Genomic DNA, 16,854 nt, shown 5'->3' on the forward strand with positions numbered 1-16,854 from the left:
GATTGGATTGTTTCATCATTAGAGCTCGTCTCAGAGTTGCTGTCATAGAAACAGCTCTGTAAGCACAAACCTGTTTAAGAGGCGACTTATTTCACATAATCAGGATTATATCAAGGCTTTATAAGTGGAGCTGATGCTGGCAGTCTGTCCCAGTCACTGTACCACTCTAATGACGACTGGGGGACAATTTAGTATAATAATAATTTTGATTTGTTTAATATGAAAGAAATCAAAATGAAAAGTGATTAAAAAAATTGTAGTTTAAAAAAAAAGGCTAATTGAAGTACATTTTACCATTGATTCTTTACCTCAAAAACGTATTTTGTTCTAAAATTCTGTACAGTAAGTCTAGACCATGCATTGAAAAGATTCACCCAAAAAAATGAAAATTCTGTCTTACTTTTCTCACCCCCGTGTTGTTGCTTTTTTTCTCTGTACAACAGAAGTCAATAGTGAGCAAAACTATGTACTGAAGAAGAAATGTTGTTCTATAAATGAATGACATTATGTAAAGATGGCAGCATTTTCATCTTTTGGGGTGAACTGTGCCTTAACGAAATTGCTTTTTATATAACATTTACAAAATAATAATTAGGTCTGACCTCAACTAAAGATTTTTCTGGTCAACTAGACGTTCATTTTAAGCATTAGTTGAAAAAGCAAAATTTTGAATGTATCAGGGAATGTGACAGCAAGTAGCCTGCATTAACATTTTACTAATTTATTTACTTATTTATTTATTTTTTATTTTTTATTTATATATGTATTTTATTTTATTTTTTTTTTTCAACTTGAGAGATGAAGTCAGCAACACTAACTCATCATTTCCGCAGTACTGATGCACCTGTATGCATGTTTCATACGGATTGTACTGAGAATATTTGTTTTCTATCTGAATTGGTTCATTTAAGAGTAGATATATTTTTCATGTCTTTAAGGCAAGCGTACTTCGCGCTCAAGTTCACAGAGACTGAGACGGCGGAAAGCACATCCTGTTTGCTTTCATTGTTATTGTGAGTCCACACAAATAAACGTACTCTTAACAGAGTCAAAAGATTTATCACTATTACCTGTATGAAAAAAAAAAAAAAAAGTTCAATCTCCACACTCCGCACAGACACTTAAATAGCACACATTTTTCTAGGTTAACATTAGATTGAGCGGCCATGTTGCTGCTACATACATCTTTCGGATGAAAAGCCATATTTGAGGTCGATGAATGATAGGTGAGCATTTGGATGTCCTGCCCGATGTACTATATTACCACAGACCAGCCGTTATCACTTCTTGCCTCTGCTTGTCAATTAACGGTTAGTTAACAATAATAATAATAATAATAATAATAATAAAGTTTGTATTTCTTCTTCAGTGATAATAATGTGAAAGAAGCCAAAACACCAAGCTTTGCATGTCAAGTTAAGACTGAAGCCAGTCGGGAAAAAGAATATGAGTGGAGTGACAGATTTAGTCTCCAGTCTATCAGCAACCTGTAATCATTCAGCTCCAGCAATCATAAAAGGAAAGAAAATGCAGACACTCTGGCTTTTCAAGAGAGGAAAAAAAGCTATTTTTTGCTTTTACTTGGCACCTGATTTTTGCATAGCCTACATGTGATGGAGTTGCTGACAGACAGTAGGTGGAATCTACATAAAGTATTTGAGCAACCATATTTGTATGCCCAATCAAAAGGTCTAAAAGTCTGAGAATAACAGTATAAAATGTTGTAAAAGGAAATACAGCGAACATTTAACATGAATCATTTCAGTAATAATTCCCCAGCTCTGCTCTGGTAGTTTGTTCCTCAGTCTACAGGATGGTTCTCCATCTCCATTTGGGTTCCTCTGTATCTGCTGTGTCTACTGATGATCTGGAGGTCTTGGAATTGAAGGTACCTGACAATCTTGTCCCATTACAAGTGACCTACATGACACTGAAACCCCATGTTTGACAGCATGGGGGAAAACATCATCTACAAACATCACCTGTGTTTCCAAAGGATTGCAGTGAATATGGTCAGACCATTGGAGAGTCATTGCTTTTGATGTTACAGATTGATTTATCAGAGACGATTTAAACCCTAAGTGGTGTAAGATCCAAATTATGGTCGCCCCAGGCACTACAGAGCCTTTACTGTCATGCCTCTTCATAGTCCTATAATGGTCATAAAATAAACTTTGTCCATATAAATTTGTCCATAAAAAATTTAGACACACACAAAAAAATGTGTTCAGTTTTAGAAAGCCTTTTATTTAGCAACAGTAAAACGTGTTACATGGAATGCAAAATACATTGTTTAATGATAAAATGTGCATTTTGTCAGGGTGCATCAGTGCGTATGTAAACAATAAAAAGACAATTTTTTTTGTGCATTTTCATGTAATGAATTCCTTCTTTAAGATATTTAGCAGACCTGCTGATGTCAAACCACAAATATTTGAAACTTGCATTAAAACAATTTGGTGCATAAAGTTGATGCATGCAGATATTGTGACTTTCCAAAACATCCTTCAGCAAAACCTTTCACATTCGATCTAAAGAGTTGACTAGAATAATTTCACACCATATATTATTAGGAGATACATGTAATTTTATTTATTTTTTCATCCAGGCACATTTGACTGGATGTGAATCATTCTTTCTTTTAATGTGGATCCTAATCTCTACTTTCTATATCTAATTGTATGAAAATAATCAATATTGTTTAAAAGTTTCCATAAAAATTAAAATGTTTAAGTGTTTCATATGTTTTCAACAAATTCTTGGGATTACCTCACATATCTGTCTTAACCTGTCATGATATGTCTTATATATAAATTAATACTACACTTGGATGGGCTGAAAGATAAAGCTCAGGTTAGGTCTTGAGCTTTTACATCATCATGACTTTAACTGTCATCATAATCATGGTTTAGCACCAAATCAGACACTGGTTTCTATATATAGACTCAAATGCATTTCCTGAGCAGCAGGGCACTCCATTCCCCCAGATGTTTGCCGTAATGTGAGGTCAGTAGATGTCAGGCAGGTGTGAGTAATTCCTGTTCCAGTAGCCGCCATTGTAGAGCCAGTCTGGGGCTCCGGTGTAAGGGTTCGGCCCCTGATGAAACCACCTGCATGCGAACATGAGTTTGATGTTAAAGTGTCGATCAGTGCAATCACGCCTGTCAATCATCAAAATAACTTTCCATGCAGACACATGCGGAGTGAAATTAGTGCTGATGTCTGTAAACAGAAATGGTTTAATCATAAAACAAACCGTTTTAGAAATTTAGTCAGCGGCCGTATTAATCCTAGATATTCTGGATTAAACATCATCATAACATTAACCTGATGCCTAACATAGACATGTCATGATAACAAACCAATACATGTTCAGAAAGACAGAAATAATCAAGTTGTTTTACGTATATGGGCATTATGTATCAAATTGTTGGCTTTACCCACAGCAGTTTACTGTAGGGTATTGTAACAACTGCTTTGAAATTGCCACCTGTCTACAACTCCATTGCTTTATGTACATGACTGGATCTTAAACTAAAGCCAGTCTAAATTCAGTAGGAGTCAAAGTTTGGATCTTGTGTAGTCATTTTATAACAAAAACCCGCTGTTACCCATCTTTTACCCATGAGTATATGCTTTCATGTTTTGTATTAACATATCAAACCTTATTTTCCATTCCTCGTCTGATTTGGAGCGATTTTTCCGAGCTGTTCGTTGTTTTTCCTCCAGTCTGTTCTTCTCTGCACTGGCTGCATCTGGAAACAGCAGCAATGCAAATTCATCATCATTTACTAAACATGCAGTCTTCTATATGTCATTAAACTGGAACAAAAACTGATGATCTGTCGCCCATTCTTCGAGGGCAGGATGTTAACGTGTTTAATATACAATCAGCACTACAAAAGTATGCCTTGACACTCCATGAGAAAACAATATCGGTCCAGTGTTATTTTAGAATTATTAACACACTATTACAATTTACAAATTACAATAGTTTGAAGTAGCTTTTTATTTTTTATTTATATATTTTATAGTTAATTGTAACTATTTGTTTAATTTTTAGCATTTTGGTGGTGTTACTGTAGCTCTTACAGTAGGCAATGTTACTAGCAAAGCCAGAAAGTTCAGTTCCCAGGGAATGCAAGAACTGTCATTTTTTTAATTAGTTTTAGCTTTTTTTTTTAAATTATTGAATTACTATTTATTTATTTATTAGTGCTTCAACTTGTTAGTTGACAAGGCAACATTTCTAATTTTCATTGTTTTTTTCATCTAAAATTTATACTTTATTTTATTACAGTCTTATTAAAAAAAGTTTAAATACAGATGTCTGGCATGAAATTCTAGATGGCGCAGTCTGATAGGACTAATTCAATCTAACATAATGACATCATTATCACACAGCACAGCTGATTGGTTCTCTCCTGTATGAGTAGCCAATAAGCTCACTGCTCAGTATTTAAATATATGACTAGTGCTTGCTGTAGCAGTTTGCAGCACACTTCAGAAACCCTCCACCTTCCCCAGCTCTACCTGTATAGATCTGCTATGAGGTGATTCATGTATGCTAAAAGGGGGTTATTCGTATGTGTTTTATGTGCTGCAGCAGTATTTCCTACATGCTCACAGCAGCATGTCGTGGATGTATTGGCAGTAGCAAGTCTCGGTACTTTCTCTGCCATAGCAGCAGCAGCGTAGCAGATCTATTCCACCAAGACCAAATACATTAACACTGTCATGTACATTACCATGCCAATCCCTCTGAGAGTTGTCATGACAGAAATAATTTTATGCAAATGTTCAAAATGTAGCTCTAACAGTAGAGCATGGGGTTTGCAATGTCAAGGTCGTGGATTTGATTCCCTGGGAAATGCATGAACTGAAAATAATGCACAACACTGAATTTGTTGTTAAGACTATAAATAAATCTGCAGTAACAGTACCTACAGTGGTTTTGAGTTTTTTGGGTGAACGAACGTTGTGACATACAACTGAACACTGTATGTCTTTAAGACACTCTGGGTCTGCCTGTCATGTGACTCCTCACATGACAGGAAACAGGAACTGAACCCTAAAAAGGAAATACACTTTATTTATTCAATCTGCTTTTGTCGTTGTCGCATCTTTTAAAACACTTATTTTATCTCACACAGTATAATCTGACCCCATTTTAACAATTGTAAATTCGACCAATAGGGCAGAATGTTACATATGGTGGCCCGTACGGGAAACGTAAAAAGATTGTAAAAGCTGTGTAGAGAAGAGTGTTTTAAGATGACAACAAATCACGTTAATGCTGCTTCTTTTTAATACATCTACTGGTTTTAATGATGAACGGTTTTTACATCGCTGTGAGTGTGTACAGTTTCGCGCTGAGGTGGTTGCTCTTAAAAACATTGTTTTAAACCTGGAGAAGGATTTTAAAGACTCTGTTGAAAGTAATCTTAACCGTGAAGTGTATTTTAGAGACGCTGTGGATTTTAAATTTGACAAAATGGAGGAATCTATCAAGGATGCCGTGTCGACACTAGAGAGAGGTCTTCGACTGTTTTAAGAGGAGAGACAAGAAATGGGTGAAACAGCTGGAGCAACTAAATGATCCAGAAGCCTCCATCTCTCCTCCCACTGCAACGACCAGCCCAGTGCCTCCCACGTCAGTCCCTGGCTTTCCTCCGGCCAATCATCCCAGCACATCTACTACTTCACAGACTGTCAACAGAGCGACCGATGGAGAATTCTGCGCCACTACTCCAACCGGGCCAGACTTCGACACCATCTTCTCCATCCTCCCCTTCTCCAGAGAGCTCTCCAGGGTCTTTCCATATCTCCCTCCACTCCACCGACCAACCGGATCCAAGTGCTGGAACACCAGGGTTTGCTGTATCGGCGGATCCAGAAGGGGGACGACACCTACAAGATCCAGCTCGTTGTCCCAAAGACCCTGATCCAGCAGACGGTACAGCACTTCCACCAGAGGACAGCAGGAAACATCATGGGCGGCTAAAGACCCTCCTGCAGATCCTGGAAGTTGCCTGGTGGCCTTCGGTCCGCAGCGACGTCTGGAGCTTCGTCGAGAGCTGCAAGTCGTGTGGTGTGGAGTCCAAAGAGTGTGCTGTCATCAACCCTACCAAGAAACCACCTCATCATCCACCTCAACCCCGTTCATCAGCATTGGCATCCACCACAGAGACCCATAAGCCGGAGAGGAGGAAACGCCAGGGGGGCTGGCGGACCAGCATGGCTGCGTGCAGTGTTATCCTGGGAGGAGCGGCGCCACCTACCCAAGGACGCCCAGGCTGGTATCTGATTCCACCTCTCTCTAGCGTTCACTTTGATTCCTCCGGCAGACTAGTGCCTATGTGGGAGGGCCTAGGTTTATCTAACCTTTTACAAAGACATTTTAAGACACACATTTTAGAGGATACCCACTACATGGACAATGGCTGACAGTACCTATAAGGGACTAGTCTCTTCCCCAGGAGCCGTAGGCTAAGGGGGGTGGGGGGTGGGGGGGGGGGGGGGGGCTATGTGATACTGTCACACAGAACACATGTTTTAACCTGCTCAATGTATTTTAATGATTTTATGTATATTTGAGTTTTCATAGGTTTTCATGTTGTCTTAGTCATTTTATTCCATGTGTGTATGTCTTTAAGACACTCTGGGTCTGCCTGTCATGTGACTCCTCACATGACAGGAAACAGGAACTGAACCCTATAAAGGAGGCAGCATGGCAATTTTGGAGTATCACTTTTGTTGGACTGTATATACACCGGTGGACACTTTTATATTGGAACTCTCAACACACTGGATTTCTTATGGACTGTTTTAGGGTATGATGCAAATGGACTCCACGCTTTTAACAGCCTAAGTTATTCTAGTTTTATTGTGTTGTTTTAAGTTCCTTGTACATTTATGTAAATACACTTTATTTATTCAATCTGCTTTTGTCGTTGTCGCATCTTTTAAAACACTTATTTTGTCTCACACAGTATAATCTGACCCCATTTTAACATTATTGTAAATTCAACCAATAGGGCCGAACGTTACAACGTATTTCATTCTAAAACACAGTAAGATGCAGATGTACCTATGTCTCCATTCTCCAGGGCTCTGATATCAGGTCTCAGACGACAGTCTGTCTGTGGAAGAACTCGCTCCATCTCTGCATCCAGCTCATTCAGCTGCAGAGCGAATGTTGTGAAAGCATAGTACTGACAGAAAGAAGGAAAGAAAGACAAAGAAATTGAGCGATGATATGCTACCCCTACTGAAAAATCCAGCATGTTTTGCGAGTTCTAACCAGCATGGAAATTTATTTTTTAGACAAAAAGTACATCAGTAACATCCCTTGTGATTCTTTTAAAGCTTTTAGTTGTCTTGAAAAAGCCATTAACATCATCACATTAAACAGATAATCTCATCCCGGACGAGCCCCCTGGACAATGTGTCAGCATCCTTCCGAATTGTTGTACAAAAGTTGACTGTTTGAGCCTGATACTCACAGTTAATTTTGCAGATGAAATCAGTTAGTTTCTGTTTTGGTTTGTTATTTTGGCATATAGCTGTTTTCAAAGCAAGCGAAGTGGCTTTGTGAAACAAAATGATCAAATTCTCCTACAATAAATGAAAGAACATCTACACTTAGAAGCCTTTTTTTCAAAATTTAGTTTTTAACATATTCTTATTCGGTGACAACTTATTTACATTATGCGATATTTCTTTTGTAAGCTGTGTACATTTTGGGCCTTGTTTTTTTAGAAAACAAAAATGGTTCTATCTAAAAAAGTCTATGGAACACAAAAACTTTAAAGCTCAATATCTCAAAAGTGCTCTGAATTTTTGAAATTGAGATTTTTATACATCACCTGAAAGCTTTCCATTGATGTATGGTAGGAAATTTACAAAATATCTTCATGGAACATGATCTTTACTATCCTAATGATTTTTGGCATAAAAGAAAAATCGATCATTTTGACCCATTGTTGGCTATTTACAAATATACCCATGCTACTTAAGACTGGATTTGTGGTCCAGGGTCACATCATATGAACGAGAGTGTGTGATGATAAATGCTGAAATACTTTTCCGGAGTTGTCTGGTCGCGGTGATATCCTCCAGATCAGTTCACTTCCTGGAATCACTTGCACGGTCTCTGCCTCTGGAGGAGGCATTTCATCTGGCTCCTCATCCGCATTATTACTCTGCAAGAGACACCAGTTCCGTCCGTCAGCAACGTTTGAACATTGTTATTAAATACACCAAATCAAATGTCAAATCCAATGCATGCAGTATGATGATCATTATCTCAGCAGTCACCTGTGTGCTTCCCTTCCTGTCCTTCTCAGAACGTTTTGTGTCAGATTTTCTGTGAGCATCGAATGTCCCTGGATCCACAGAATACAAACACTCCGTCCACTTGCCATATAGAGCGCAAATCTTTTTTTTACTGGACAGACATAAAGAACATATGGCCATTTATTGATGTACATTGATTGTTTGAACATTTTAGATGTTTTTAGGGTGCACATATTCAGTATTCCCTCAATAAACTTCTAATTTCCTGCATATTAGTAGTAAGATAGATGATGTTAAGTTTGGAGTAGGTTTACAGCATGTAAAATATGGTCATGCAGAATAAGACATTAACATGTGCTTTATAAGTACTTATAAACAGTCAATATGCTAGTAATATGCATGCTAATAAGCAAGTAGTTGATAGTGAATTGTGTTCCCTAATCTAAATAGTTTTATTTTTGTCCCCCCCCTCCCCCTGAGAACAGTTCAGTCTAAAATCAAGTCACAGCAAATATCAATACCAGTTCAAGTCAAATCAAATGATGTTAATACATCACATACAATCATGCTATTGCACTGAATATCAGCAGCTGTTACATTCTGTCAAATATTTGCATGTATGATATTACACTTAATATTACACAATTGCAAGTGTGCTATTGGTTTTAGAAAAAATAAGTTGACAAGCACTTGTAAAGTGACTTATAATCAGTAGAAAGTGTGTTGGTGGACCATCAAAATAAAGCAGATATTAAGCAAACAGTCTAATATAATGACTGCTAGTTGATATGTAGTTGCAGAGTTACTTGTAGTTAGCAGAATGTCTAAAGTGGATCAAATGAAGTGTAACCACCAACACTAACTTTTGTAAGAACTTCACATACTGCACTACACCACACTACAGTCTTATAAAACTGAATCAGCTTATTTAAGGTCTCTGGGACAGAAATTACATCAGATATTTGTCATTTTAGTAGTGTTTCCAGTACATACCTTTTATCAAGTATGTATCCTTCCACTTTATGCAACTCCTTTCCAAAGATGCCACACGGCTTAAAAGTCAAACAACATCTTTCCCCAGTTCTGTTAAAAAGCACAGAAAAATCATTTGTGGACTTCGTTAGTCTTACATGGTAGTTGTTCTTCTCAGATCCTAATAAAGCAAAAATGATCTGATTTACATGCTTGTTTGTTATTTAAGTCAAATCAGAGGACGATACTTGCTCTTACTTATGATTAATAATTTCAACATTTCCATATTGCTCAATCCAAAGTTGTCCCATTATAATGTTATGAACACAGCAGGTGGGGTTGGTCCAAGTGTAGGCTTCACTGTGACTAAGAAACAACAAATTAACAATGCATAAGTCAATCATATAGTTGATTATGAATACTGCATAATAAATATTTCTGTGCTTATAGGAATTTGCATGTCTTTGATCGTGACCTCTGTTATGTAAGGCTGTAAATCACTCACAGAGGAAGCTCTAGGGTGATGATTCCACGAGGTTCGGCTTCCACGCTCTTCCCCCAGAATTTGAGTTTCGGGTAAATGGAACCATGAAACATGAAGTTATTTTTCATGCCCTCGGCGTGGAAGGCACTGACCGGCGGATGATGACTGACCTGTTCAGAGATCCATCTGAACCCCAGATCCTCTCTGATGGAAAAACAGTGACAGTTCATATGAAACATTGATGTGTTCGGCTTATAAATGATCAGTCGATGTGAAACACTGACCTGAACAGCTCGTAGGTTTCTCCGAGCAGTGGGTTGAAGGGTTTTCCAGTCCTCTCCCACTGTGAGGCCACAGCTGACACAGCAAAAGCTGCCACACACTAAAAAAAAAAAAGAAAAAAAAGAAACGAAGATACCAACAGATTACAGGTTTTCGTTTTGTTTTGTTTTACAATGACATTTACAAAACACATTTTTAATACTTATGTTCAAAACTCTTCACACAGTTGTAACCAACCATCTTGGCACAGCGTTACGTTTTTACATTCAGAATGCCCTTAAACTACCAAAATACTTAAAAATACCAACTCATTCTACCATTACACTAGCAAAGGTTTTCACCCAACAATCACTCATGAAACAATGACCTAAAAACACTAACAAGTAGCATTATACAGTGATTTTTCAGTTTAATTTCTTTACAAAACAAGAACAATCTCCACTGCTTAGAATTGACTGATGTGATGTTACACGCTCCATTTTTACAGTATAGCACACAATTATTCCAATTTTTTTTTTTTTTTAATTTATACTATATTTCAATCCAGTGAAATTTAATAAATTACAGTATATTATGTTACAGAAGAATATATTTAGTTTGAAATATGTAGTTGACAGATGTATTTGTGCCAAAACAATAACAAATGATCAATTTATTACATATTAAGAAACTGGTCTTAGCCAAAAAAAAAAAAAAAAACTGTCAGAGTTTTTTCTCATTTCAGTTTTATTGAGTATAATTATAAATCTTCAGATCTTATTGATCTTGCTTTTTTTCTGTGTCTAGCCTAAAATGTCATTAATGTTAGTTATTCACTGCTTTAAAAATGGGCTTTGTTTTTACATAAGATTACATTAAATTTACATAATGCATACATGCATTATGCTGAAGGTCATTAAATGCAAAGCATATAGATTAACTCAGGTCTTAGCCACGATCAATATGCTTTACACTTACTGATTATTGCTCAACCTCAAAACCTCAAAGACATTGCTGTGCTTCAGCCAAACTGGATGTTAAGAAGCTAAAATTCAGATAAATGTTTCATTGTTTCTCCATTTAAAAATGTTAGTAAAATCCAAATTACATGCATCGTCATAAACCTTTAATGGTTTTGCAATGCAAACATTATGCCAAAGTACATTAATGGCACCATACACTGTAAAATCTAATTAGTTGGGCTTACTTAAAAAAAGCATGCAAACCGATTGCCTTAAAAAAACTAAGTAAAGTGAAATAAGAATAGTATGTTGTAGTGACAAATGCTTAGTTAGTATAGTTTACTTACACGAGAGCTCTAGTAACTAAAAGAGAACTGTAGGGGGTACTTACACTTGACTTAGTATAGCTACTCACTGACTCCCAGAGTGCATTGCGGCATGAATAAATTATGCAATTGCTTTGTTTTACTGTTGTTGTTTTTATTTGCTAATTTTATTTACTGACTTGTGTCAGCAGTAACACAACAAAAAGAGAAAATAAAATAATATAATGGTTATTGTCACAATTAATAAAAATAAATAAAATTGAATTGTTACCATGGTTGTGATTCACATGCTGAATGTTGAAGTTTGTGACTTGAGCACATTACCACAAATATTAAAGGACTTTCTCAACCCAATGAAGTTTCTCAAGGTGTTTATGAAGAACAATAAAATTATAAAAGATCATTACTAAATATAAAAAAATATATTAGCTAAAGAATTGGAAAGATTTAGCTGATCGAAATATCAGAACTCGAAGATTACCTTCTAAAAGCAACCTACTTATTACTTTTCTTCCCTTGAAATCAAAAACTATGACTTCATGTTGCATTGCTGCATCAATAGGAAGAAAATTATAATAAGAAAAGCAAAGTTCCAAGGGCCCAACCAAACGGAACATTAATCACTATAATGGTAAGTAAAAATAATAATAATAATAATAATAATAATAATAATAATAATAATAATAATAATAATACAAAAATAAATAAATAAAATAAGACACACCAACAACATTTTACGAAAATCAACATCAATTTATGAAGTCAGCTTATGTGATGTTCTCTCAAATATATAGTTGTACTGAAACAACATTCAAGATGACTTTGGGAAATGAGTGAAGGTAACTAGTGAAAAATAACTGCAGATTAACAATTGCCACCTCAAAAAAAAAATTATTTTCTTCTTCTTCTGTTGTTATTTTGCAAATTAGCAACATATTTGTGCACTGCTGCCTCTCACTGGTTTATTAATGTCATTGGTTTCTTTGTGGCTACTTGAATATTTTAAGTAAGCGTCACTCAAAGCAGTAAGTAAACTGTTTTACTCGCTTGAAAGTAGCTGTAACTTAATAAAACCTAGTAAGTATAGCAACTAAGTAAAGATAACTAATTATATCTAAGTAAGGTAAACTATTGGATTTTACAGTGTATGTGTGTTAATATAGGCCAGGCTTAAATTCAACACTCTGTTTTACGTAAGTCCCTGCTCTATTTCTCTATTCACCAAGGAGTCTTTGGCCTAAAAAAATAAAAATATATTTACCTTCATTCTGTGGATGGAGTCTTGTGACTCACTGGCTTTCTGGATGAGGTACGTGTGCTCCATGTATTCAGTCAATCGCTGAAGAAAACTTAAAGGCTCATTAAAAATCACTGGCATTGTGATTTTAGACAGTTCCTGGGAACATTTAAAGATGAGAATAATTGATTAACAAGGCTGCTTTGCATCAGAACTCAAGTCACATTTATTCAGTAGCACTTTGCATATTACAGATTGTTTCAAAAGCAGCTTAATGAACAGGAAATAAACAATACAATATCAGAATCAATGGTGCAAACTTTTTCAAATATGAGACAAATCCAAATTCTGCTGTAAAGACAATAGTGTCATTATTCAGCTCCAGTAGTTCAGCATTGGTTCAGTTCAGTTTAATATCTGTGCAAATTTCATTGGTTATAAAATAAGTTTAATTCAGCTATAAGGAGCTGTACTGAAAACAGTAATCGCTATTCAGCTCAAGTCAGTTAAAAAATTCCAGAAGCAGATTTCCACTTTACAAACGGCTTACATCAAGGAAACATTACAGTACAAACATATTTATGCATATTTATGTATATTTGACCTACCATTCCAATGCATTTTTTGAGAACACTCCACATACTGACATTGTTTCGTGAGAACATTGCTGCAGGAAGAGCCGACCTATTCCCACACAGACAGTGAAACACATTTCTCTATGAGTTCAGAACTGCACAGGTAATTAAAGAAAACAAATGTAAACATGTATTTCAGCCAATATATTTAAGCAATGTTATAATACCAAGAGTGCAGTTGTACACAACAGTTCAATAACAATAAGTTCACACTGAGTAACTTTACAGAAGTTCCATTGACAGAAATACACCAAAGCACAATCAGTCATTGTGTGACTCAGAGCAGTGCTGCGATGACGTGAAGTATAAACCAGGATTAACCCTTTAACCCTGTAACCAAGTAGGAAGCAGTAAGCGTCATATAAGGAAGTATGTCAATGATTTTTTGAAGAAATGTTAGATGCTTGTCTATTTTAGAGCCAGTCTTTTGTTTTACTACCATTTTATTTGAATAAATCAGGTACTGTCAAACCTAACACAAGCATAATAGTATGGAGTGCCACAAGGCTCTGTCTTAGGTCTCCCATTGTTAATTGATTAGTAATTATATACTTTAAGTAAACAAGTTAAACAGTCAGACCTAAGAAAATAAAACTGACTTGTGTTGATTAAATTAAGGTTTCTGCAGGTTTATGAAGGTAAATGTAAAACTTTTGCAACCTTTTTTAAAAACCAAGTAAAGAAATGTAATGAATACATTTAATGGAACAAAATATGTCAATATTGTCTATAAATGTAAATGTCTTGGAAGGAGAATATTAAAATATAACTTCCAATAGAGCTCCTATAATTTTTAATTTATTTTAATAAAAACAAATGTACTAAAATATAACTTCCAGTAGATCTCCTATAATTTTTAATTCATTTTAATAAAAACAAATGTACTGTACATTTTACTGTACCATCACACTGCAAATAAAAGTTACGCTTTTCCTTTGCATTTTTTGTATTGTTTTCCAGTGCAAATGTTGAAGGATTCTTTAATTGATATGCATTTAACTGGCAAAATGACATAAGATAAGAAGTCTAAGAACTTTTATGAGACATTTATCAAAATGAAATGAGTTTAGGGATAAAAAAAATGAACAAATATGCAAATATTGCAATGGGCTTAGAAAAGTCAGCTTCATTCAAAGGGAAAACAAGTTTGCATTGCTCATTGACAGATATTTATTCTATTAACAGATATTTATGTTTTAAACAAACATAAATAATTTGTAATTAATATCATCCCAAGTAAATGTATATTTAATATTTGTATATTTTATATATATAATAAATGTATATTTTAATATTTAAATATGTTTAGATATTTGTGCTGAAAAACAAAACAAAATTACTGAGGAAGATATTCTTTTTTTTTTTTTTTTTTTTTTTTTTTTTTTTTTTTTTGCAGTGTATGCAACATTTAATGCGATGGCATTTTGAAATTTTAAGGACTTAATTTGTGAAAACATGAATTATGACTTTTTTAAAGACCTGCTGGAAATTGGCCTTTTTTTGCAGTGTAAAGTGAATATACATTCTAAAATGAGATAGGAAAACCAAATCCCCTGAAACCAAAGGTATACCTGTGATTTCTGACTCCATTGCACTGGGTCTTGTCACCCTGGCTACTGTCCCCTGACATGATGTCTCAGTCTCTGGGGTCACAGATGAAGCTGTGTCAGTAGACACCAAACTGTTTACTAATCTGGCTCTAGAAAAACAGAGAAGGATATAGCAAAAACATGGTGCTTCATGAGAAACAGAGTGTTTGATAAATGTTATAAAGATAAACAAATGCATATAATGATATAGACAAACTGTCAAGACCAGAACTATGTCTTCAAAAAGCTTTGTAAAGCCTAAGTGGATCAGAGAAAACACTGGTGCCAATGTTTTGTATGATCTATTACAATGCTTTTTTTGAAATACAGCTTAGAACTACAAACAGTTCAAATATAGAGAAATATTGTTCAAATTATTTATTGTTGTGTACATTATGTATATGAAACTTTAAGTAAATTATGCACAGGTTTATATCATTGTAAAGCATATGGGATTATAAGATTATGACAGTATTACGACCGATGGCATCTGTCAACTGCTATGAACAAGTTAATACATACACTTACACCTTTATCAGTTTAGTTTCATTTGAATGTAATGTGTGAATCCACATTCTCATTCTTACTGCTCATCCTGAGATGGTTTTTAATGTTGACAGTTTCTCTGGTTTCAGCACACGCTGCTATTTTAGGTGTGTTTACTGTAGTTCACATTGTCCTGAACATCTGTCTACTGACAGAGCCCTAAAAAAGGATCAGCGCTTAGCTATACAACAGCCTCAGAAAAAAAGGTACAAAAGCTGTCACTGGGGTGGTACCGTTTCAAAAGGTATATCTTTGTACCTTATTTACACATACAAGCGCAAATAAGTACTGTAACTATACATATTAGTACTTAAATGGTATATATTTTGAAAGTGTACAGCCACAGTGACAGCTTTTGTACCTTTTTTTCTGAGGCTTACCTTACTTACAAATAACCAAATACATAAGTACTATTGAACAAGCATGTACTATGGACATCTATCTATACATGTATTATTATACAATACAATACATATTATTATACAATAATGTATACACACACACACACACACACATACATACAGTAACCTTAATCTCGTTTTGAGCAGCATTAAGGATACTGCACCTTATAGAATGACATTATGACAGATGTGACTGTACTTGTCACATTTACAGTCACTTGACCCATCTTCACTTTCAGCACCAGATGACATACTCTAACTAAATCTACTGCCCATAGCTTCATATGACAGTAACACAGTGACATGAAAGTTAAAATATGAGCAGAGAAGAGCAAAAATGTATATGTACCTGCCTGAACGGCCACCGCAGGAGTCACCTTGTTTTGCGTCCTCTCTGCTGTTCCTGTATGTGAATCTGTAGGTGCGTGAAATGGAGCACGGGAGATACAGTGTGTGTCTGTGTGTGTGTGCACGCATCACAGCGCATGTGTGTGTGTGTGTGTGTGTGCGCGTGTGTGTGCGCGCATGTGTTTGCAGAGCTCAGCATAAAGAGGATCGGTGAGCAGCTGATCAATCTACACCTGTGCTGTAATGAATACTCACACCAACACATACAGCTATAGTATATATATACCTGAACTATTAATAATAATGAAATCCTTTAACACTTGCATTAAAGTGTTTCTGCACAGTTTCTGTAAATAAATATGACCTCAGTGGCTGTACTTTCACTGCATACTAATGTCACAAAACACATTACAATGTATAGGCGGTGTGGAAATGTGATGTCTATACAGCCCTTGTTAAGAAATTAATAAATAAACATAATATGATGAAAATCAACAGTAAACTTAGAAAGACAGCCATAGTTAAAGTGTGGAAGTGATTATGTAGGGCGTAATGGAACAATACTGCTCACTATACACTGAGCCGTCTTAAGAAGCTTTACTCCTCTTTAAGAGAGTAAGCACCCTCCAGAAAAGCTCTCATTCATTTTATGCTATTCATTATATGCATACAACTGCATGATGCAAAACAAAACTCCAGCTCCGGTGGAACTGACCCAAGCCCATATTGGCTAACATTTCTTTCCGTTTCTCAGAAATTATCCGTAGTTGCATTATCATGATGTCCTAATTCCAA

The 16,854-nt window shown here is 35.6% G+C and overlaps 1 protein-coding gene across 1 annotated transcript; it reads right to left on the reverse strand.

Moving 5' to 3' along the window:
- Positions 1-2,222: 2,222 nt before the first annotated feature.
- On the reverse strand, positions 2,223-16,160 carry LOC127174587 (oxysterol-binding protein-related protein 1). Its single transcript, XM_051125090.1, has 13 exons — positions 16,061-16,160; positions 14,747-14,874; positions 13,149-13,224; positions 12,565-12,699; positions 10,039-10,136; positions 9,776-9,958; positions 9,529-9,636; positions 9,292-9,381; positions 8,320-8,449; positions 8,085-8,204; positions 7,091-7,214; positions 3,665-3,755; positions 2,223-3,110 (listed from the first exon to the last, which is right to left on the reverse strand). The coding sequence occupies exons 2-13, from the start codon at positions 14,803-14,805 to the stop codon at positions 3,008-3,010; spliced, it is 1,317 nt and encodes a 438-aa protein (XP_050981047.1). The 5' UTR covers positions 14,806-14,874; positions 16,061-16,160; the 3' UTR covers positions 2,223-3,007.
- Between the last annotated feature and the right edge of the window lie 694 nt (positions 16,161-16,854).

This window comes from Labeo rohita, chromosome 2, assembly GCF_022985175.1.
Source record: "Labeo rohita strain BAU-BD-2019 chromosome 2, IGBB_LRoh.1.0, whole genome shotgun sequence".
In the NCBI taxonomy this organism is placed as follows: domain Eukaryota; kingdom Metazoa; phylum Chordata; class Actinopteri; order Cypriniformes; family Cyprinidae; genus Labeo; species Labeo rohita.